The 23886-nt window shown below is 38.4% G+C and overlaps 1 protein-coding gene across 1 annotated transcript in view; it reads left to right on the top strand.

Annotated features, from left to right (window-relative positions):
- The window catches only part of TMX4 (thioredoxin related transmembrane protein 4), a 70527-nt gene that overhangs the window by 31439 nt on the left and 15202 nt on the right, over positions 1-23886 (top strand). Inside the window, exons 4-7 of the mRNA XM_058287541.2 lie at positions 9905-9950; positions 11114-11242; positions 14049-14094; positions 21738-21839. Of these exons, the coding sequence (XP_058143524.2) occupies positions 9905-9950; positions 11114-11242; positions 14049-14094; positions 21738-21839 (323 nt within the window). The remainder of the gene's footprint in view (positions 1-9904; positions 9951-11113; positions 11243-14048; positions 14095-21737; positions 21840-23886) is intronic.

The following is a 23886-nucleotide window of genomic DNA, read 5'->3' as shown; positions in this document are numbered from 1 at the left end:
AAATGTCTATTCAGTCTAGTTGGTTTAAAGTAGTCTTTAAATCTTGTATCTCCTTTTTGATCTTCTCTCTAGGTGTTATATACGTTATTTAAAGTGGTGGTGAAGTCTCCAGTTAATATAGAACCACCTGTTTCTCTCTTCAATTCTGATCAATATTTGCTTCATATTTCTTGGATATCTGCGGTTAGATATATGTTTATGATTGTTGTGTTGTTGGCTTGACCTCTCTAACAGTTTGTATGGGTGACCTTCTTTGTTCCTCATAACAGTTTTTGACTTAACATCTGTTTTATCTGATACTAGTATAGCTCCCATGGCTCTCTTCTGGTTACTATTAGCATGATATATTTAGATTGTGCTTTTACTTTCAGCCAACTTGTGGTTTTGAATTTAAGGTGAGTCTCTTATAAACTGCGTAGAGTTGGGTCATGCTTTATTTTATTTTATTTTATTTATTTATCTCTCCCCACCCCTTCATTGTTTGCACTTGCTTTGTCTGTTCATCTTCTATTTGTTTCTTCAGGAGGCACTAGGAACCCAACCCAGGACCTTGGATGTGGGGAGGAGGTGCCTAATCACTTAAGCCACTTCTGTGCCCAGCTTTGTTGTGTCTCTCATTATGTTTTTCCTCTTGTGTCTCTTGTTGCATCATCTTCTTGTACCAGCTCGCCATCCTGCATCTTTTTTTTTTAAGATTTATTATTTATTTATTTCTCTCCCCTTAACTGCCTCCCCAGTTGTCTGCTCTCTGTGTCCATTTGCTGCATGTTCTTCTGTGACCGCTTCTATCCTTATCAGCAGCACTGGGAATCTGTGTTTCTTTTTGTTATGTCATCTTGTGTCAGCTCTCCATGTGTTCAGTGCCATTCTTGGGCAGGCTGCACTTTCTTTCACGCTGGGTGGCTCTCCTTACGGGGCACACTCCTTGCGCGTGGAGCTCCCCTACGCCTGTGTGGCATGGCACTCCTTGTGCGCATCAGCACTGTGCATGGGCCAGCTCCACATGGGTCAAGGAGGCCTGGGGTTTGAACCACTGACCTCCCATGTGGTAGGCAGATGCCCTACCCATTGGGCCAAGTCCGCTTCCCCTTGCATCCTTTTTAGGAGGCACTGGAAACCTCTGTTCCCTGCTTCATTGTGTCTCTCATTATACTTTTCTTCTTGTGTCTCTTGTTACATCATCTTTTTGTTATGTCAGCTTTCTATGCCTGCTCATCATGCCAACTCACTGTCTTCTTTAGGAGATACTGGGAACCAAACCATGGACCTCCCATGTGGTAGGCAGGAGCCCAATCCCCTGAGCCACATCTGCCTTCTGGATCATGCTTTTATATCTGTTCTGTCGATCTCTGCCTTTTGACTGAAGAATTTAAGCCATTTACATTTTATGTAACTACTGATAATGTGGTACTTTCTTCAGCCATTTTACTATTTGGCCTTTGTTAGGCTTATACTTTTTTATCCCTCAGTTTTTCCATTAATGTGTACTTTCCTGTTTGTTTTATTTTTTTGTGTTATACAATTTTGAGTCCCTTCTAACTTATTTCTGTATGTATTTGTTATATATTTTTTCTGTAGTTACCATGAGGCTTACATTTAGCACTGCAAATCTATAACAATCACGTTTTTTTTTGTTACCCACTTAACTTCAGTAGTATATATATATATATATATATATATATATATATATATATATATACTGTTCTCATACCCCTCTGCTCCACCTTTTTGTTGTACTTATTACACATTATATGTTTATGCATTGTATGTCCAATACTATAGATTTATCATGACTTTCAATGCATTTGCGTTGGTAAGAAGTAAAAAATGCAGCTACATACCAAAAAATGCTGTACAATAGTAATGTCATTTATAATTACCCATGTGGTTACCTTCATTGGAGGTCTTTATTTCTCCCTGCTGCTCAGTCCACTGTCTAGTGTCCTTTCTCTTCAGTTGAAGAACTCCCTTTAGCATTGCCTTTTATTTTTTATTTTTTATTTTTTCAAAAGATACTTAGATTATACAGAATGTCACAGGAAAAAATATGAGGGGTTCCCATGTGCCCCATTCCCTTCCTCACATTAATAGCTTCTTCCATTAGTCTTGTACATTCATTGCAGTTGCTTTTAGGACAGGTCTAAGGTGATGATCTCCTTCAGCTTTTATTTATCTGGGAGTGTCTTAATCTCTCCATTATTTTGGAAAGACAGTCTTGCTGGAAATAAAATTCTTGTTTCGAAATTGTTTTCATTTAGCACTTTTATTTGTTGCCGCCATTGTTTTTGATGAGAAATCATCAATTAATCTTATTGGGTTTCCCCTGTATATAACATATTTCTTTTCTCTTGCAGCTTTCAGAACCCTCTCCTTGTCTTTTGTGTTTGACAGTTTGAATACATTCTGTCTGGGAGTGGTTCTCTTTGAGCTTATCCATTTGGGGTTCCTTGGGCTTCTTAAATGTGTATATTCATGTCTTTTGTTATATTTGGGAAGTTTTCTGCCATTATTTCTTCAAATAGTCCTTCTATTGCTTTCTTACTTATCATGTTGAGACCCATGCTACCTGTATTGGTGTGCTTGATGGAGTCCCCTAGGTCTCTTAGTTTCTCTTCACTTTTTCTTCATTATATGTTCTTTCTGATCCTTATCCTGAATCATTTCAATTTTCTTGCCTTCGAGTTCACTCTTTATTTCTCCTGTCAGCTCCAATATGCTGTTGAAACACTGTAGGGAATTTATTTGGATTATTGTGGACTTTAAATCTAGTATTTATCTTTGATTCCACTTTAAAATTTCTTTCTTTATTGAGATTCTCATATTCATTCATTATTTTCCTTTATTCTTTCTCTGATTTTCCTTTATTTCCTTGAGCATATTGAGGATCATTTTTATGTCTTTGTTATATCCAAAGTCCTGTCTTCACTAATGATTTCTGGATTTTTACCCTGTTTCTTTGGATGGGCCATCATTTCCTGGTTCTTTGGTTGACTTGTAATCTTTTGTTGCATACTGTACTTTTAAATATTTTAAAATGTTAACTGTGGGATTTAATCCCTGAGCTGTTTGTGCTTTAAGTTTGTATCCATCTTATGATATGACAGAGATTTTCTTGACTGCTAGGAGCTTACAAAAAGAAACAAACAAATGCAAATACACCTTCCACAGTTTTTGCATATTGGCTGTGGAGAGACTGGTTCTCTTCTTCCGAGTGAAGTATTCTTGTCAAGAAGAGCCCCCTGGCACATGGAGAGCCCAAAGATTTAATTCTCTTGTACATACACATAACAACTTTAGTACTGATTATAAGTTCAAACAGAAGGACAGAATAGCCATGTGTATGGAAACCAGAACTCAGTCTAACTCTGTCACACTGGGGAGCATAAATCCCAAAGTTGGGGCCACTGGCGAGGGACCAAACTCCTGAGCTATTTGTCCAGACTGTAGTGTCTGGATGTTTCCAGAGCTGTCAGGAGCCCCACTATTTGGGGTAGTATCTTCTTTGGCTGGTCAGTGAGATCCTGTTGAGACGTGCATAAGTGTTACCTCTGGAATGAACTCCCAACTTACTTTGAAGTCTCTTAGCCGTGTAACCTTATTTGTCTTTACCTTTTCCCCTTTGGTCAAGGTCTTTTGTTATGTTTTGTTTTCCAGTTGCAAGCTTGTTGGTACTTGGTAGCAATCCCTCAGTGCCAGGAAGACTCATCCCCAGGAGTCACGTCCCACACTGGGGGGATGCTATTGCATTTATATGATGAGTTTGGCTTAGAGAGAGGCCACATTTGAGTATCAAGAAGGCTCCCAGTAGGTAACTCTTAGGCTCTCTACAACATCACACCTTACAACCAAGGGCTAAGCTGGACCCTGAATCTCAACAGAGTTGTAACACCTATTCTCCAGTTCATTGCACTCACCCAGGACAATTAACAAGGAGGAGATGATGAATAACCAACATACCAAGGAACTGAGAGTCTCTACATCTGCAAGCAAGAGTCTCATCCATCGGCTGTATGGGATTGAAGCTCCCCCTCAATTAAAGGTGGAGTGGGCATCACTATCCCAGAATACTCAGGACTGGGGGATGAGCTGTGGACTAAAGTAGACTTACTATATTTTACTATAGACTTATTGTGATTCTAGCAATGGAAGAAATATCACTGATGTGGAGAAGGTGGCCACTGGAGGCTCTCAGGGTAGAGAGGGAAAAACAGGTATGATACAGGAGCATTTTTGGGACTTGGGAATCGTCCTGAGTGACATTACAACGACAGATACAGACCATTATGTATATTGCCATAACCTTGAGTGGGAGAGTGTAAACTACAGTGTAAACTGTAATCCACGCTTAGTGGCAATGCTCCAAAATGTGTTTATCAATTGTAGTGAATGTACCTCATTAATGAAGGATGTTGCTAATGTAGGAAAATGTGGGAGGTGTGGGGAGCAGGGCATGTGGGACTCCCCTATATATTCTTTGTAATGTTTATGTAATCAAAGTTTAAAAAAAAAAAAAAATCACCCTGAGGTGAAAGTGACCTGCAGGGCCCCTCAGTCTTTTCTGAGCCCAGGTCTTGTGTTCTGGCCTTGTGCTTGCTCATGGCCTTAGGAATTCCCCAGTTTACAGGAATTCGAATGCCTACTCCCTATGAGATACACTTTCCCCTCCTGAGTGTTCTGTTGTATGACTTAAAGCAGATATTCCTTTGCCCCAGACTGCTTTGACTCAAGTATTTCTAACATAGCTTTAACTTTCTGTGAGCTGCTTCTGCCTGCAGGGCAAGTTCTAGGAATCTGAGCCAGAGAGGAGTTTCCTGGTTCAGTCTTTCATGCTGCTGCTTGCTAGCCTGACAATGACGTAGAGGCACCCCAGACGCGCACAGGGGTTTCTCTGCTCTTCCAGAACAGGTCTTGTACCCCCAGTTGGCACACAGGCTGGTTCCACACCCTGCCATGGAGGGAGTGGGGGATGGCCAGCAAGCAAAGGTGCCGTGAGCTTCTACTGTTTGACAGCTGAGTTTTCTTGTTTTCATTCTTACCCAATTACTACAACCCTTTAAGTGATTTGAGAATTTTGAGGAGGATGGATCTGCCAGTTGGTCGTTCAAAGATTTTCTGGGGGGTTGACACGTTGGAGCGTCTTATACTACCGTCTTGTTCTACTGGAAGCCTCTCTAAATTTTTAACCCTTTTTATCTTTTGCTGTATATACTTATTTTAGCTGATAATATATTAAACATCTTTCTGCATTCTAGGTTTATGCCCATTTTATGTTACAATACATTTTAAAGTAGAAGTTATTCTTAAATTTAAAAAGGCATGCAGAAATGTTGGAAGATCTTGTAGTTAAAATTTTTCACTTTTGTTTAAGGACTTGCTTCTTACTTCTGTTCTTTCTTAAGCTCCTTGCAACAAACCATTATTCAAACCATGGAATTAGCTGCTGCAGTGCCACTATAATTCTTTGTTAATAGCCACATGTGACTTTTTTTCTTTAACCCTGAAGCTGCAACCTCAGATATTACTTCTCTAGTCCAAGTTGGTCATGTTTTAAAGTTTAAAGTTAGAAGACATTTTTGGAACACTGTGATGTGAGCTAGGGCCTTCTGACTTCTTTTAACCTTGGAAGTGACATTCCTTGTGAGTTGAATTTCCTATGGCGTTGAATCTTTAGGGGCTTAGTGGGGTGCCATAATCCCAGGCCTACTTTGGCTGTTTTTTGTTGCTGTTTGTTTTATTGAAGGGTCTCCTCAATGGCAACGTAGTATTGTAGACCATGAACAGAGCTCACGTCTGAGTGAGGCTCTTAGAGCCTGATGCCCTGTGAGGATGCGGTGGCTTTCTTGTTAATATTCTCTATGAGGTGTCACGGGTTGTCATTGGAGAAATATTGACAGTCAGAGAAACAGAAATATAAGCAACCTTGAGTTTGCACAGTTAAGTACTGAATTAACAGTGGTCTTTATTTGAATTTGACCTTAATTGATGGCCTTTAAAATTGGTGCAGTGCTTATGATAATGCCTATCAAGAGCTGAGAAAGTTCTTATATTCTTTAATCTAGCAATTTAGGAATAGTTCTAGCCCAAACTGGAAAGAGGCAGAAAAATCTCAGAGACTTTGTTATTCTGTTATTTTTTTCTTATATTCTTTTTACTTGTTGCTTTTAATTGGCATATTTATTTGTAGAGATATATGTTATGTTATCCAAAGCAGTATGCAGTTTCTAAAGTGTTTGAGGCTAAATTAGTCTGCATTTGTTACCTCCTCTTATTTCATTTTGAGTCAGGAATTTAAATACAGAAAATGATAACTACTCTTTATTTAGTACTTTCTACATGACAGATACTGTATTGCTATGCTTTATAAATATTGCCTCATTTAATTCTAAAATACTATGAGATAGAGGTTATGATGCTCATTTATAATAAGAAAATTGAGGCTGGGAGAGTTTAAGTAACTTTCTTGGATGAAAAATTAAGTGGCAAAATAGGTTTGACCCCCTAGGCAAGCTGGCTTGAGAAGAGTGCCTGCTCTTTACCTCTTTATGTAGCAGATAAGGCAGGAAATGTTTGAAAGAAAACTAAGGAAAATTGTGTTTGTTTACATTTGGATATATTGTTTTCCATATTTTGTAATTAAATGTTTTTTATAAAATATATATGTGTGTGTATATATGTGCATGTTTGTATAGTTTTGCCATGGCGCATGATGATTAAGATCATATGAAGCATTTTAAAGAACAGGTCAGGTTAAAAATGCTTTAAGTGTTGCTTAACATTTATTAGATAGTCTATGTGTTCATTCTGATAAGAATAAAATATAAATAAAAACTTTAAGAAATGATTGGCTACTGTTCATTTGTTCATTCCATTTTAAAGAGGCATATGAATATAGCATAATTCCCTAACACTGTAACTCTCATTTGATGAAATTTTTGGGTGGTTATAAGAATTTGTAGCTAGGAAAGAAATGAGATATGAAACTGTTTCTAATGATTATTATAAGCCAAAAGCATGCTATATCTATCTATATCTATATCTATATCTATATCTATATCTATATCTATATATATATATATATATATATATATTTTTTTTTTTTTTTAAAAGGAGGTACCAGGGATCAGACCCAAGACCTTGTACATGGGAAGCAGGCTCTCAGTCACTTGAGCTATATCTGCTCCCATGCAATATATATATATTTTTAAAAGATTTATTTATTCCCACCCCCTCTACCCCCGTTGTCTGTTCTCTGTGTCCATTTGCTGTGTGTTCTTCTGGGTCCACTTCTATTCTCATCAGGCGGCACTGACGATCTGTGTCTCTTTTTGTTGTGTCATTTTGCTGCATCAGCTCTCCATGTGTGTGGCACCACTCCTGGGAGGGCTATGGTTTTGCGTGGGGTGGCTCTCCTTGTGCAGGGGCTACTCCCTGTACAGGGGGCACCCTTACGTGGGGGCCTCCCTGCGTGGGCCGGCACTCCTCACACGCAGCAGCACTACTCGTGGGCCAGCTCACTACATGAGCCAGGAGGCCCTGGGTGTTGAACCCTTGGACCTTCTATATGGTAAGCAACACTATCTGTTGAGCCACATCTGCTTCCCCCATGCAATATTTTTTAAGCACTTAGGAATACTAGTACTTTCCCCCTGGTAATTTAGAGTAGAAAATATACCAAAAAAGCTCCTAGTTCCCCACTAGAATGGAATTCCATCAGAGGGGCAGGTGAAAATATCCTGTAGACAGAGATGCTTGTTACAATGCTCAGTTGACCTCAGTTGCTTGTCTTTTGTTATTACTAATATTATACAACTTTTGTTTTCTAATGTGCAATGACAAATGCATATGGTAACTCTTTCTTTGTATAACGTTGCCTTTTACTGCTCTCAAAGTAGCTTCCTTTTAAGTACCACAGGAATGTTTCAGTGTTCATTTGGTCTGATTTGAGAAAAAATACAGGATCTTTCCTTGTGAAGACTCATCATTAATTAGTAAATTATTATGCTCAGTAGGGATTTAATTGATTAAATGGGGGAAAGGAAATTCATTATTGAAAGTAAAATGTTAGGGGAACCGATGTGACTCAAGCAGTTGAGCCCCTGCTTCCCACATGGGAGGTCCTAGGTTCAGTTCCTGGTGCCTCCTAAACACACAAAAAACAAGTAACAAACAAACAAATGATAAAAACAACTCAGGGGTGCTGATGTGGTTCAGTGGCTGAGCACTTGCTTCTCACATATGAGATCCCGGCTTCAATTCTCAGTCCTGGGAGCTCAAAAAAAAAAAAAAAAAAAAAAAAGGTCAAGCTTTAATATTTTAAAATGCAGGGGACCAGAAAGATGTTAAATTTGAGCAACTTGATTGTAAGTAGATAATATTTGATAATATTTGATTTTGTGCTGATTACTCTTTGGTGAAAGAGGCAAAAGTCATGAGAAATGGTAATGTGATGTATCTGTCACTGTTCTGTGCTGGGTCACCCCAGGAAACCTTTCCCATGTGGCCAGGGAGATCCTCCTGGAGATCTCCTTTCCTTGTCAGCACCAGGCTTACTCATTTCTCAGTGCCTCCGTATTATTTATTTGTAAACATTTAAAAGGCAAGTGTCTATTCTTATCCTTGTCTCATTCAGATTTTGTTACATGCCCTTTTCTTATATCCTCTGTCTCAATTATAGTCATGATTGTATTTGATTGATTTGTTTCCTCTACCATTAGACTGAAAGCTCTGTGAGGACAGGCTATAGATATAGATGTTGTTACTCATCCCCGTGTCCCTGGAACAGAGAAGGTGGGTAGTGAATATTTGCTGAGTGATTTGGTTTCTTGGCTGCTAAGTGTCAAGTACCATGCAATGGATTGGTTTAAACCAGAAATTGATTGACCCATGATTTGAGGTCAGGAGAAGTCCAAAATGGCAGCGTCAGCAAGGCGATGCTTCTGTTCAGAATCTGGTGTTCTGGGGCTGCTGCTGGCGTCCTCCCCATTCCGTTTCCGTGGCCTTTCTGCCATGTGCCAGTGCCCTGTCCTTTCTCTTCTGGCTTCTGTTGACTTCTGGCTCAGGCTACCCCCACTGGCTTCTCTTTGTCCAATCTCCTTTGCTTATAAGGACTTCAGCCTTATTGGATTAAGTCCCCCCTTCATTCAGCTTGGCCTCACCTTAACTAATGGTACCCTCAGAGGTCCTCTTTCCAAACCTTTTGTGGGAGACATGACTCAATCCCCAATACTGAGTGACTCAGTGTTTTGTTTATCTTTGCCTTCATGTGTATCGAGCATAGCACTTGCCATGTAGTTAGTATTCTTTAAAGGTTTCCTAAGACAAATTGAAAAAAATATGTGAGTGTGCATATATTACCTTTATAAGTACTTGCCGAATCTATTGATGTGCAAATGTTATACATGATATCGTTTAATATTTAATACTCTTCATTGTTTCTTTTAAATCTATGGCTTATAATTTATTGACTTCTTTACTGTGCACCAGGCACTGTGCTAAGCTTTAACACTCTTATTTTACAGATGAGGTAACTGAGGTTCAGACAGGTTAAATAATTTACCCTATAAGTCACAAAACTGTGAAATAGAAAAGTTAGTACTTCGTCAGATTGCATTCCCTAGAACCCATCCTCTCAGTTACTATACAATCCCAAATGATGCACAGTCCAGAAAACACCAGGATGACACATTGAAGGTAAGCAAGTAACATGACTGAAAAGTGTTAGTTAAATAGAAATGGGTAAAAAGTAAATTTCTTTAGGGCAGAAAAATAGTAAATGTGATTCAATAATTAAAATGATTTTAATAATAGGATTGTAAAGGAAGCTCAAGACAGCTTGTTCTTGGAACTTAAATTAGGTGCTTGGGTTACTTGGAGTTTAATTTTTTCTCATTTATGTTTCATCTAGGTTTGAGTGGCCGTTTCTTTGTTACCACACTCCCAGCATTTTTTCAGTAAGTTTAAATACTTTTCTGTTCTAAGTAAAAATTTTGCAAAGATTAGAAATCAATAGAGGTGTTATTTTCCACAATCCGCACTCATCAGCTTAAAGTCTGAGGAAAGTCTAGTCTGCACAGACTGATGGCTGTTAAAATAGAGGTGTGCCTAGAACTACTCAGAGAAGGGGACCCTAATTTCAGGAAGGGAATCGCTGGGGAGGAGGAGTCAGAAGATTTTTCTGATGCTATAAAAGGTGGGATGCTTCTTAATAGATAAGTGAGAATTAAGCCTTTCCAGATAGAAGAGACAGTGAATAAAGCCCAGGAAAGACTGAGATACTCTATGGGAACTGTAACTAGTTCTGTGTGGCTGATCCACAGGGTAAAGTTGGGTCATGGTGTGTGATGAGGCTAGAGATGGGCAAGCTCCGGTAGTGCCTGGGAAATGAGAAAGGAAGGGGTGGGTGCCAAGGATAGTTAGAAGGTAGGATCAGCGGAGCTAGGTGACAGCTTAGTCACAGGAAAGGAAGACTTTGTAAAGACTGTCAGTGAGACAATGTATAATTAGTGGAAGCTTTTGCCACCTTTGAAGATAAGGAGCCATTTGAATAGGATGAGTTTTGGGAGTTAGAAGGTGAAACAGAGCAGAAAGAGTCTAATTCCAAATGGAGAACTTCAGGTGACAATTTGATGAAACTTGATTGTGGCAAGAAGACAAGAGGGATAGAAATCTGAACGGGGATTTGAGACTAAGAGATATTCTGTTGATTTTGAGGGGGGGAGCTTGAATGACATCAATTTGGAAATGTGGATACAATTTATTAAACTTGATATCAATTACTATTTTCCTGTTGTAAAGAGAAACACTGAAATAATTGGTAGTGAAAATAATAAAAAGTAACTTGGTAGATTAAACACTGCCAAGAACTTTGCTTCTAGTCATAAATTGTGCAGGGATAAAATAGAATGTTTACTACTTTGGAATTTCTCATTTGTAATAGAATAAAATTTATGCAGGCTTTCTGATTGATATGAGTAGAATTTTTTTCTTAATTTAAACAATTTAAAATTCAGAGTAGAATTTACATGTAAGACCAATAGGTCATTTTGATTTTTGTTATCTATAACACCTATTATTTTTAATGGATTTATTTTCTATTTGTCTTTATAATTTATAGTGCAAAGGATGGGATTTTCCGCCGTTACCGTGGCCCAGGAATCTTTGAAGACCTTCAGAATTACATAGTAGAAAAGAAATGGCAATCCGTTGAGCCTCTGACTGGCTGGAAATCCCCGGCTTCTCTAACGTAACTTACGTTTTTTAATGACAAGATATAGTTACTAAAACTGGAGGTATCAAGTTAACAGCCCTTGGGACCTGAAAGGCTACATTTTTCTGCATATTCCTTTCTGGTTATCGAGACCACGCCCAACCATGCTTGACCTATGTAGTGTCTGGTTTCAGCTAGTTCTCAGGACACTGGAATTTAAATAATTAGATTTGGGTATGTTACAGCAAGTCTCTCCTTTCACTTTTGCCATAAGCCACCCCAGCTGTTTCCTCTTTACAAAATATGGTATTAAACAGCATTTACTCTTCCATTTCTTTTAAATTATTGATAAAATGGTGGAGTGACTTTCTTGAATAATAGTTCATGAAGGTATATTTGTACCTCCTGTAGAAAATAAAGGCACTGGTATGTTTGGCTAACTAGCAGAATATTGCTGGGAGTAACTTTTGGCCAAGGTGACATCATGTATATGATACTTGGTGAGATAGATAAGGCCAAACCATAATAACTTTTTCTCATGTTGATTTTAACTTTGAATGAAAATTTCATATTTGTAAATAATTTTATGTCAGTATATCCAAATGGAAGAAATAACCGTATTGAAGTACAAATCATATAGTATTTCAGGAATAAATCTATAACACCTAGGAAATGAGTAGCTTACTCTTTTTTAAATTGATCACATAGATATTTATTATATACATGCACATGCACACATACACATACACAGAATAGATGCATCTACAATCAACAGAACACATAGCTTACTCTTAGAGCAACTCAGTTATGACATTTCATTCTATATCTGAGCACTGATTTTATGCTAGATACTCTTGTTACTGCTAGATATTAAATAGTGAACAAACTAGACATACTCCTCCTTAAGTAACTGAGTAACTCACAGTCCAATGAGTGAGACAGATTAAGAGAAATCTAAGGATATAAAGGAATAATCATAGTTTGAATAAGGGCTGTTAGGGAAAAACATTTTCTGCTAAGACGGGATAGCTGGGCGTGGCCCCAGAGTAGGTGAAGGGGTCAGGAGAGGCTTCTGAGGAGGACCCTAATGATATCTGAAAGATGGAAGGAACTAGCCAGAAAAATAACAGGGGGAGAATGTTCCCGTGAGAGAAGATAGCATGCGAGCTTGGAAAAGGGCTTTGTGTGTGTGAGGATCAGAAAGGCGGCCCTGTGGAGGAGAGAACGGTATAAGCCGAGCAAGAGGCAGGCTGCAGCCGGGCCGTGCAGGGGCTTTTGGCCTTGGTGGGAAGCTTGGATGTTGTCGGCACATAGTGGAGAAGACACTGGAGGGGATGGGAATGGATGTGGAGAGAGCTGTAGGAAGACTGTCCATGTCATCCAGCCTGGGGATGGTGGTAGCTCAGGTCAGGGTCGTGAGGGTCAGAGTAGGGATTAAAAACTTGTTTGGAAAGTAGACTTGACCAAAGGGAAGGAAAGGAAGGATTCACAGGTAAAAGCTCCTGAGTGTCTGGTTTGAGCACTTGGTGGATCTTTTACCAGTTACTGATTTGGAGAACAGAAAAAGCAGATTCTGGGTTGGACAGGTTAGATTTGAGGCATACTTCTTTGTAGAGCTGTCAAGTTAGAGAACTTGAGATGGATCTCCATGGAGAATTCAGGAACACAGAAATATGGGAATTATCAACATAGATGATGTTTAAGCTTTAGAAAGGAAAACGAGAAGAGTGCTTGGGACTGAGCCCCGAGAGACTCCAGCCTTCAGAGTTGGGTAGAGCAGGGGTGAGCAGAAGGAAACGGAAATGAGCGGCAGGGAGGTGGGAGGAAAACTTGGAGGGAGTTGTATCTTGTGTCCAATGTTACCAAGAGGTAAAGGAAGAGAAATCTGAGACCTCAGAGGTGGACATTAAATGAAGCAATGTGAAATCATTGTGACAGTGACAAGTAGTGTCAGTTCAGTAGGGAAGATGGAAGTCATGTGTGAATGGGTTAAAATTTACAGATATATATGGTGACGAAGAAGAAACTGTGAGTATAGAATGTTCTTTGGAGAAGTTTGTGAAGCTGGAAGGCCTTGTGATGTCCTGGGATGCTTATTTTCATGTACTTATTTATTTTTGAGATGGAAGACATTGGAGCATGTTTGCATGGCAAGGAGGAAGATCCAGCAGAGAGGGAGAAATTGCTAGCGCAGGAAGAGGGGATGACAGAAGTTGTTAGGACATTAGCAGGGCAGGAGGGATGGGATCCGAGTACGAGTAGAGGAGCTGGACTTGGAAGGTCAGACAGACCCCTTTGTTGTAACAAGAGAAAGTGCATGCAGGTGTGCTCCAGGCTCAGATTTGGCGGCTGGAAGATAAGAGAGACCCCAGGATGGCTTCTTACTTCTCAGTGAAGGATGAGGAGTGTTAGCTGAGAGCACACGGGAAGGCTTGAAGAGAGGGAGAAGGAAATGTGCTGTCATCTCAGAGCCTTAAGAAGTGTGGAGAGGACTGGGCAGTACAGAGTGCTCACTGGGAATTGTGACTATGAGGTAAGGGTGTTAGCTGGTCATGTGATTTTTTTTCCTCAGTGACATTCAATAGCTCTGGGGGGAGGTTTTGCTGGGTGTGTGCAGTGAAGGGCGAGAGGGCCCAGAGGGTTTTATTTTACTTGCAGTGGAGGATTCAAATGATGACCTTGGGCTTGAAGCTCTTCAGAAGGGAAATGACTCGAGGAGAAAAGGCAGCTAGAGCCAGAAAGTGAGGGGCCAGCAGAGGGATGGGCCTGCGACCTGACTTTTGTTGGCTTGTTTTTCCTGGTATATGTAACCGGTGGTTTCCTTGCATTTATTTTTTTTTAGAATGTCTGGAATGGCTGGCCTTTTTAGCATCTCTGGCAAGATATGGGTGAGTAATCTTTAATATACTTTTGCAGTTATATTCTAAGAGTTTTTTTTTTTTTTTAATCGTAAGAATGTAGCTTCTAAACAGAAGAAAATAAACCTGTGACAAGTACTTTTTAAATTTCACTTTTCTCCTTCAGCCTCACATCTCCTCTCAGGTGGAGTCACCAGTGGAAATGCCTTTCTGTAGAAAGTCACAGATTGCACGGGAGCGCATAAGCACCGGGTCGCAGTCTTTTTTTCATGGGTCTGTAATGAAGCCCCTTTTCAGAGCCGAACGGGTTTATGTGGTTTTACTTCTTCCTGATTTTCCTGTTACCATGATCGCTCTACAGATCAAAGATTATCCAAGCTTGAGAATGGTTCTCTATGTCAGGGTTCAGCAAATTATGGTCCATGCACCAGCTGAGTTTTTTTAAATAAAGTTTTATTGGGACACAGACAAGTTCATTCATTATATATGACTATGTCTGATTTGACGCAGAAACATTAGAGTTGAGTAATTGTTACAGACTGTATGGCCCACAAGCCTAAAATATTTATTATTTGTTATTCAGTTTAAAATGTTGATCTCTTTATAATAATCTTGAATATGCCACATAGTCTTTTGTTCCATTATATCTGTGGGAGTGGGATAAATCCTACTGGAGTTAGCAAAATTACTGTGGAATTAAATGTGTGTGTCCTGAAGGTATTTTAAAAAAATCTTTACAAGTGAGTCCCTACATGTATCTTTTCTAAACTATGATTTCTAGTGTCGCATTTGGAACTTAGTATTCAAGGAGCTTGTGAGGGATCAGTTTTCATTCTTATATACATTGGTATTTGTTGAGGGAAATTTAAGAAGAACCATTTCTAGTAGTCTCTCAGTTGTGTTGCATTTTCTGCCTTGTGAGATAGAAATAGTTACTTCAGTTTTTATTTTTATTTTTTATTTTTTAAAAACAATGGAGGCTAAAAGGAGGCTTGAACTCAGTATTTTTGGTTAAAATCTGTGATTTTTTTTTGCATTTGTTTATCATATTGAACAATAAGAAATATTTTCCTTTTCTCCAGATGGTTTTAGACCCATGTGGTTTCCTTCTGTTAATTTTTTAATATTGGTGAGAAATTTATTCAAGGGCTGTGAATTATGAATTATAAATTAGGAATTGAGAGTGATTCTACTTTTTGCAGTATCTTGACACAAAAGGTGGAGAGAGCCAATAGCCTGTTGCTAGACACTTAGCTAGATAGCTAAGAACTTGGTAGCCTTATAATGTCTAATTCATTAAGATAAAATTGTAATAGATAGATGTCAGGAGGTATTGACAATAAGATCTTACAACAGAACCTAAGTTAAGTGCCTGTCCAGAGATGGACTTGTTCTGTGGGTTAAAAAGAGCTTAGGTGGAAGTCAGTCATGGCCTTCGCAGATTGTTACAGAGAAGTTTTACTTTCAGAAACATTATCAGGGAAAATAAATAAATGCTCTGACCTCACATAGCTTGCCATTCAATGCTTAAGTAAGAGTTTAGATAAGGAGTTAACAGTCTTTCATTATATCTTACAAACAATTATAATATGTGGCATTTGGAATACCTCAAGGCCAAGAGCGGATGTTTTATCTTGGTACACACAATGCCCAGTTACGGGCAACATGGGTGGATTCTCAGGGGTGCGCAGGACTGCAGTGAAAGTGCCCTTTGGAGCAAAGCATGTGGTCCATCTCTGACCAGCCAGTTCAGGTGTTCTTCAGAGTGAGCACTTCAGTATGTAGTTTTTATATGTATCTGTATAGTTATGTTTCTCTGAGTATTTAGAAAGGGAACCAAAAAGATAGTTTTATAAGATAAATCACAAAATTTGACACAAAGCAATTACAATTTTATATTTTATAAGGTCAGTTTTGACTAATATCAATACCATATTTTTTTATCTCATTTTGATTAGCATTTGCCTGAAATATTTTTTCTCACCCATCTCTTTACTTTCAATCTGTTTATTGTTGTATTCAAAGTGAGTCTTGCAAAAAGTGTATAGCAAGGAGTAATTCTTTTAACTGCTAACTTCTTCCATCAATATTTATCTGGTTATATATCTGCTATTTTTCTGTTTGCTAAGTTTCTAAAATTTCTTTTTTCTTATCTACCACTTATTGATTTTTTTTTTCTTTTCCCCCTCTACTGATTTGAATGTTGTATTATTGTCTTTTAGAAGCCATCCTTAAATTTAAATCCCCGTGCTTAACTGGCCAGGTTAAAATCAATTCTTTTTTATCTACCCTCCTACCGAACAAGAGAAAGTTCTTAGAATGCCTTAATGGTTATGTATTGTTATTATCCAGGGTTTTAGTTCAATATTTTATACCTAAAATTAGTCCTTATTTTTGGTATTGCTTGTATGGTCAGCATATTTAGATTTACAAATTAATTTTCACACCACTGCTTCTTGCCTTCCTGCTGGGTTTAAGTTCCCTCTCTCCAGAGTTTACCTGTTAATGTTTCAGTGAAAATCTGTGAACAGTATTCTATTGGCTGAAATATCTTTTTTTTTTTCACTTCTCAAATACGAGTTTAGATTAGAATAGAATTCAAGACTGGCAATTGCTTCTCCCCATAAAGCTGTGAAAGCTGTTATTCTCTTGCTCTCTGACTTCTGTTATTGCTGCATTAGAAATTTGCTTTCTGTTTTCTGTTTTTGTTCTGTTAAAGGTAATTTAAGATGTTTTCTGTTTTTAGTGTTGTGCCATTTCACTCTGTGTCCTGGTTTGAATATATTTCCTATATTCTGTGTATGCCTCATGGTTTTTAAAAAGGATTTATTTATTTTATCAATTCTGGAAAATTCTCAGCTATTATCTATATCCTTTATCTTTTCCTTCCAGAACTCCTATCAGATATATGTTGAACCTTCTCATTCTAGCCTCCATATCTCTTAATCTCCTTTCATATTTTCTTTTTCCTGCTCTCTGATACAACTGAGTAATTTCTTCAGATCTGTGTTCCAATCAGTTATTTAATTCATGTACTGAGTTTTTAATATCAGTGAATATATATGTTTTTTACTTAAAGAACTTCTATATTTTTTCCAATTCTTTTTTTAATAGTACCCTTGTTTTTTAAGAATTTAGATTTTTTTTTTTAGAGATTTATTTTATTTATTTCTCCCCTCCCTTCATTGTTTGCCCTCACTGCTTGTCTTCTTTTTTTAAAGAGGCCTGGGTACCGAACCCCAGACCTCCCATGTTGGAGGGTGGCACCCAATGGCTTGAGCCACCTCCACTTCCAAGATGCTTTTTAAAATATCTATAACAATTACTATTTTCTAAGCACTTTTAGATTGGGCTTGTTTTTCAAGTCTCTGCCTCTAGTTTCTGTTTGCTGTGTCTTCTGATCCTCATTTGAGGTGCATTTTTTTATTACTTTATTGGTACTTGCTATGGTTTTCTCCCTTTGAGGATTTTGTGGCCCTCTTTTCCCATAAACATTAGGCATTTATTTCTACCAGAAGCCTCAGGTTTCATTAAACCCAACAATTATGTTATATTTCTGGCTCAGACCACTGTTAATACTGACTTGTACAAACCTAAGTATGTATAGGCCTGGAGTGTTCTGCAAGAGAAGTTATTTTTATTGTTGCTTCTATGTTGCCTTTTATTATTGTTTATTATGACCCTTTTTGCCCTGATAGGTTATAAATTGTGTGTTTGTACATGACCAAAAGTACATAAATGGTAGGTTTGTAGATTTTTTTTTTTTGTCTCCTCACCTATGTGTGTGCATTGCTGTAGAAATCTGGTGTCGCCCTCTGTATTGGCATCTCGCTTCCCCAAGCCTCTTGACAACTTTTGTGGTTAGTGTTTTAAGGAAAGTGCAGGCAGATGGCAAGTTCCAGCTAAAATAAGGTGTCTTATGTCCTTGGGGAGAAAGTATACAAGATGGATACTATGTTCTCTCTTTTTTTTTTTTTTTTTCACTTTTTTTTAAAATTACATTAAAAAAAATATGAGGTCCCATTCAACCCCACCGCCCCCGCCCCCCACTCCCCCCACAGCAACACTCTCTCCCATCATCATGACACATCCATTGCACCTGGTAAGTTCATCTCTGAGCATCACTGCACCCCATAGTCAATGGTCCACATCATAGCCCAGACTCTCTCACATTCCATCCAGTGGGCCCTGGGGGGATCTACAATGTCCCGTAATTGTCCGTGAAGCACTATCCAGGACAGCTCCACGTCCCGAAAACGCCTCCACATCTCCTCTCTTCCTCCCGTTCCCCACACCCAGCAGCAACCATGGCTACCGTTCCCACACCCATTCCACATTTTCTCTGTGGACATTGGATTGGTTGTGTCCATTGCACACCTGTCAAGTGAGGGCTTAGATTCCACATGGGTACTGGATGCACTCCTCCTGCTTCCAGTTGAAGACACTCTAGGCTCCATGTTGTGGTGGTTGACCTTCTTCAACTCCATGTTAGCTGAGTGGAGTAAGTCCAATAAATCAAAGTGTAGGAGCTGAAGTCTGTTGAGGCTCTGGGCCTGGGTGTCATATTATCAGTCCAGAGATTCAAATCCCCTACATATATCTTAAACCCAGCACCAACTACAATTCCAATAAAGTAGCATGCAAGTCTTGTGAAAAGAGATCCCCTCTGAGTCCATTTCCATCACGCAGAAACACCGGCTCCAAAGAAGGGCCATGACATGCAGAAGATTTAAGGCTTAATGAAGAATTAAAGACCATGGATCTTTCATTCAAGACTGAATTAAAAAATTCCAAAACATTTCTCTGAATTGTAGGTAGTGGTTTTTCTTCCCTTAGTGCTTTTTCCCTCTTAAAAAAATACCTAGAATAAAGCTAGGTCTACGAGATGCCTCCCATGTAGCTGTAAGAGGCTACCAAGTGGTCTTTTAGTGTTGTGAGGGTACAACCTGGAGGGGTAGTAAGCCCCCAGCCACCACTGAGGAGCCCTTCCTTGCTGCTCTCAGGCAGGAGAGAAACTTTGATGGCTCTGATCTGTGTCAGCAAGGGGTGCGGGTTTGTTCTAGAACTCCTCAGGGATGTTCTGTTGCATCGATAGACTCTCAATCCAGACGGCTGTGGGCTGGTTTTCTGGGTGCCCTTGGGTGTCATCATACAACCTGTAGTAATTCCGGTTCCAGGGGGAGTGCTGGCTTCCTCGGAGAGCAGGCCCTACTTCTGATTCTGCTTTTTAAGTCAATCTGACCATCATTTGGAATTTTCTTCTCATTTATTCTAGTGTAAAATGTTTGCATTTAGTCCTCTCACTCAGTTTGCATGTAGCCAGAACATTAGGTCTAAATTAGTCACCTGTACGATAGTGTAATGTGTCATCCTCATCAGGTGACATTTGAGTGCAGTTTATGTCGATGGAATAGGATGTGTCTGCTTCCTTGTAGTGAGCATATACCATGCAGAACAGGGACCACTATTCCCACAAGTGAAAACTCTCTTTTCCTGGAAACTCAAGAAGCAGAAACACAAAAAGATAGAACTAAATATTTTATTACTTTGGAAAAATATATACAGCAAGACTTTGACGTACTTAGTACCACGAGTCCTAATGTTCCTAAGAAGCTCTAAAACCATAGTGAACTTGGACAACATAAACAGATAAAGATTTATATCTGCGGTTGTAAAAACACAGCTTGATTAATGAATCTTTATTAATCATTACCAAAAAGGCCACAAGATGGCAGGATTTCCCTACGAAGCTCAAATAAATCCCATAAGGGACTTAGGAGAGGATGTTTGACTGTACTAAGAAGCCTATGAATTAGAGTGCAAAGATGAAGAGAATGAAGGCAAATAGTTTAACTGAAATCAGAAAAATAACTTAGAAGGTTTCTTGAGGCTTGCTTCAATATCTTATTTTGCAGAAAGGGAATAAGATACTGCCCAGAAGGGCTTGTAACGGCACAGTATTTTTCTCAACCATGTGAGTAAAGTGAATGATCCGATATTTATAAAGCATGCTACAGAATACATCCACAGATCAGTGTGGAGGTGACTGGTATTGCACATCTTCTGATTTGTTGGCACATCTCAAGGTTTAACCTTGATGATGGCATTGAATCATCAAGAAAGCAGAAAGTATGCTCAGTACACACTATTTCTAAGGCAGAGAACTGTACAATATGTTAGAATTTCCATCCAAAAAGAGTTTGAATGACACAGTCTTTTGATATTCCAAATACCTATTTTGCCTGCTGGGATGCAGAATGCTTGGTTATTCTTAAAAAACAATTTTCTGGGATGAGGATGGAGTGATGGCAAGAGTCTTCAGCAGAGGAGTGACAGTTTTACAGATTACATGTTTGTTTACATTTCCTATGAATGGCGTAAAGATTTTCTAGTACTTTTTCCTTATTTGACAAATTTTTCCTTATTTGGCAATATTTATTGAGAACTTTGAGTTCATATCTCATTATTTAAAATGCTTGCTTAGTTTTTAGATCTTTTTTTTTTTTTTCCTGCTGAACAAGTTACTGGACAGAAGGGATCTCATTATTTTAAATCAGTGACCAAATTTTTTTTTTGGTTTGGTCATCCTTCTGAATTAAGCCAGAATAAAATATTATTTAATTACATTTGATAATTATAAACTGAGCAATCAGTGGGAGATACTTGAGAGATTTAGATTTTAAAAAATACGAGGTAATTAAGACAGAAACTTGGTTTCATGTTCATCAACGTTTTGGGTTGAGGCAAGTCATAGCCCTCATCTCTGCCTGCTGTAGCATCTAGCTTGGAGTCATGAGGAGTGGCCAGTAATTGCTTGTTAAGTGAGCAGATTGTCATGAATGACTATTTTTGAAGCCCTAAGGGTCTCAAATTGAGAATGTCTTATCTAAATAAATAGGCTTTGATTTCAAACTAGCAGGTTCATGGATGTAATTTCTGCCTGATTTTGGATGTAAATTATTTCTAGCTAGGATGGTACCTCTTCACATGTTCTTTGGTGTTTCTCATCAAGTGGAGTCCTTAGGAACAGTGAGCATGAAGGGATGGCCACTCAACTTAGAGACCAAGGAAATCTCATCTACCCATGCTGAATTAATGGGGAAGCCTATATAAGAGTAATTCTAACTAATATTACATATTATGTTTCATGGTAACTTAGGAAATTTGTTGAGGATGGTTAAGGTATAGCATGAGTCTAATCAGAAAAAAGAAATGTGAATATATTTTAAATGTTTGGTGTTTTGAAAGTAGTAATTTGGTTCTACTTAAAGCCTGGTAAAGGCCCAAGAAGTTTAAATTTTTATGGATGCCCTAATATGGGAAAGCATCAAGGTGTACATAATTATTAGGGAAAGTGACCTAAAAACAAAAACAAAAAAACTATCATGATGGAAAAAGGGAGCAGAGTTCCAACCAGATCATGACTCCAGGAAAATATAACTCTTACGAGAAATGACCCTAATTCTTTGCCTCAGATTCCTGGTGTTGTAAAATTTGCCTTGTTCTTTAGGAATCATTTAGAGGAATAAACCACTGCATGGCTTTTGTGGGGGCTTATAATCATAGAGGCAATTTGCAAACTTGAATTATAGCTACAGAAGGAAATTCAGACATTTTCATTCCTCATTATAAGCGAATAAAATGTTCTTTTTTTTTTTTCTTTCTGTTTACAGCATCTTCACAACTACTTCACAGTGACCCTTGGAATTCCTGCTTGGTGTTCTTATATCTTTTTCATCGTAGCCACCTTGGTTTTTGGCCTTTTCATGGGTCTGGTGAGAGATAATGTCAGTTTTTTTTTTCTTTCTCTAAATCGAAATGGATTTCATGCAAAAACTATTAAAAAAAGTAAAAAGTGAAAATAGAGCAGATAAACCTTTAGTTTATAATCTTGCAGTTAAGTAACATTTGTCTGTTTGATACCACTTTTGATAGTAATTTGAGTTACAATGGAAATTTAATTCAATTATTATCTCCTAACCCTTCCCCTTAAATATTCTGAAAATGTGTGCTGCCCAGAATGTGGACAGTGATGAAAGGAGAAATAGAGGCCCTACCTGACTTAGACATGGTCAGTTTCCCAGACAACTGGGCCAGCTGTGCTTTCACACACTGCCTACTTGATTAGAACACTGGGTTGAGAAGACCGAAGCAGTGAGTTTTTTCCTCAGGGAGATACAATGAGTTTTCTTTTTCATTTCCTCCATTTTTACTTCTGACCTTAACCAGCTGCTTAAACATATGCCCTGGTTTTTCCAAGGTAGATGGTGAGAAAATGTGGCTAGAACGCCTCAGTCAGTACTGTGGAGTAAAGCTCATTATCATGTCTTCTTTAGGCATGAAAATCAGTATCCAGTAGGTGTCTGAGCATCTCCTTCATAGGTGTGTTTTAGTGACAGAAGAACATTTATTACTTAACTATACTGACAACTCTAAGTGTTTTGTCATGGTTTAGTGTTTGATATACAGGAAATAAGTCTGTATTTTCCTTTACCAACACTTGATCAATTTTATTGTGTTTTAAATTCTACTTAAGAAGTTCTCAAGAGCCACTAAACTGTATATTAATCGTACAGCTTCTAACCAGGGGTTCTTAACTTTTTTTATTCTCCTGACCACTTTGCCGGTCAGGTGAAAACCACAGACCCCTTGCTAAGTCTACACACACTATCCTGTTATTATTTAATGAATATATCATACCAACACCAACACATCCCCACAAGAATAATGCTTTTTTGAATTTTAATTCAAGCTCACAGACCCCTGGTTAAGAAACCCTAATGCTATGTGATGACAATAGCTAATGACTATGAAAAATTGAATTGATGAAAAACATACTCTTTGGTAAGATTATCTTAAAGTCTGTCCTTACTTTTCATAATGAATTTTTGGCTCTGTATCAAGATCTTTTTAAAAATAAGCTTAAATGTTAGTAATTGCCTTTACAGCAAGTCATAACATGGTGTGACAAAGCCATAACTTGAGGAGGAGCCACAGGCTTGATTTTATTTTGCCATGAGCATACTTAATCTAGATTAAGGCTTGCCTTTGAGATTTAGTGCCTGCCTCCCGGGGCTGGTGATGGGATTTGGAGACCTGTATATACCATTCATTAAGTCCTAGGTGTATTTTTCTCTTTGCATTAATTTTTATTGCTAATTAACATGTCCTCATTGCTGTGGCTTAAAGGGATTTATTTATTTATTTTCTCTTTTTTAAGGGGGTACTGGGGATGGAACCCAAGTTCTCGTACATGGGAAGCAGGCGCTCAACCACTAAGCTACATCTGCTCCATAATGAGAGTTGGCTTTTTTGTTTATTTTTTTGTTCTTAGGAGGTAGCTGGGATTGAACCTGGGACCTCGTACATGGGAAGCAGGCTCTCAACCACTTGAGCTACATCTACTTCCCTGACCCAAAGGGATTTGATTTTGGATATAAATGGAAGGTGCTAGTCTATGCTTCTCCCGTCTATTGTCAGTGCTATATTTTTCTAGTACTGTATTTTGAAGCCACATGGAGTCTGAATGTCTTATAGGGGAAAACAGATGGAGATCTTTGAAGAGATGGCGTTATGGAGAATGTAGGTAGCATGTGAGCCTTTGGGAAGATCAGTGAAAACTCCTCTTCTCATAAATATTTTTAGAATTGTGTATGTGAACTTGACTTTAAGTCTAAGAAATTGAGACTGCCTGGGCCCTGAATTAATTGGGAAACTTAGGTTAAAATAATCATTGTAAGGAAGGATACCTGGAGGTTTGGCCTGAAGAAAGAAGAGAGTTGATTCTAGTCTGTTCAAGTGATTAAGTAATTTAGAACATTG

This window comes from Dasypus novemcinctus, chromosome 24, assembly GCF_030445035.2.
Source record: "Dasypus novemcinctus isolate mDasNov1 chromosome 24, mDasNov1.1.hap2, whole genome shotgun sequence".
Classification (NCBI taxonomy): Eukaryota; Metazoa; Chordata; class Mammalia; order Cingulata; family Dasypodidae; genus Dasypus; species Dasypus novemcinctus.
This window is presented reverse-complemented; position numbering and strand designations above follow the sequence as displayed.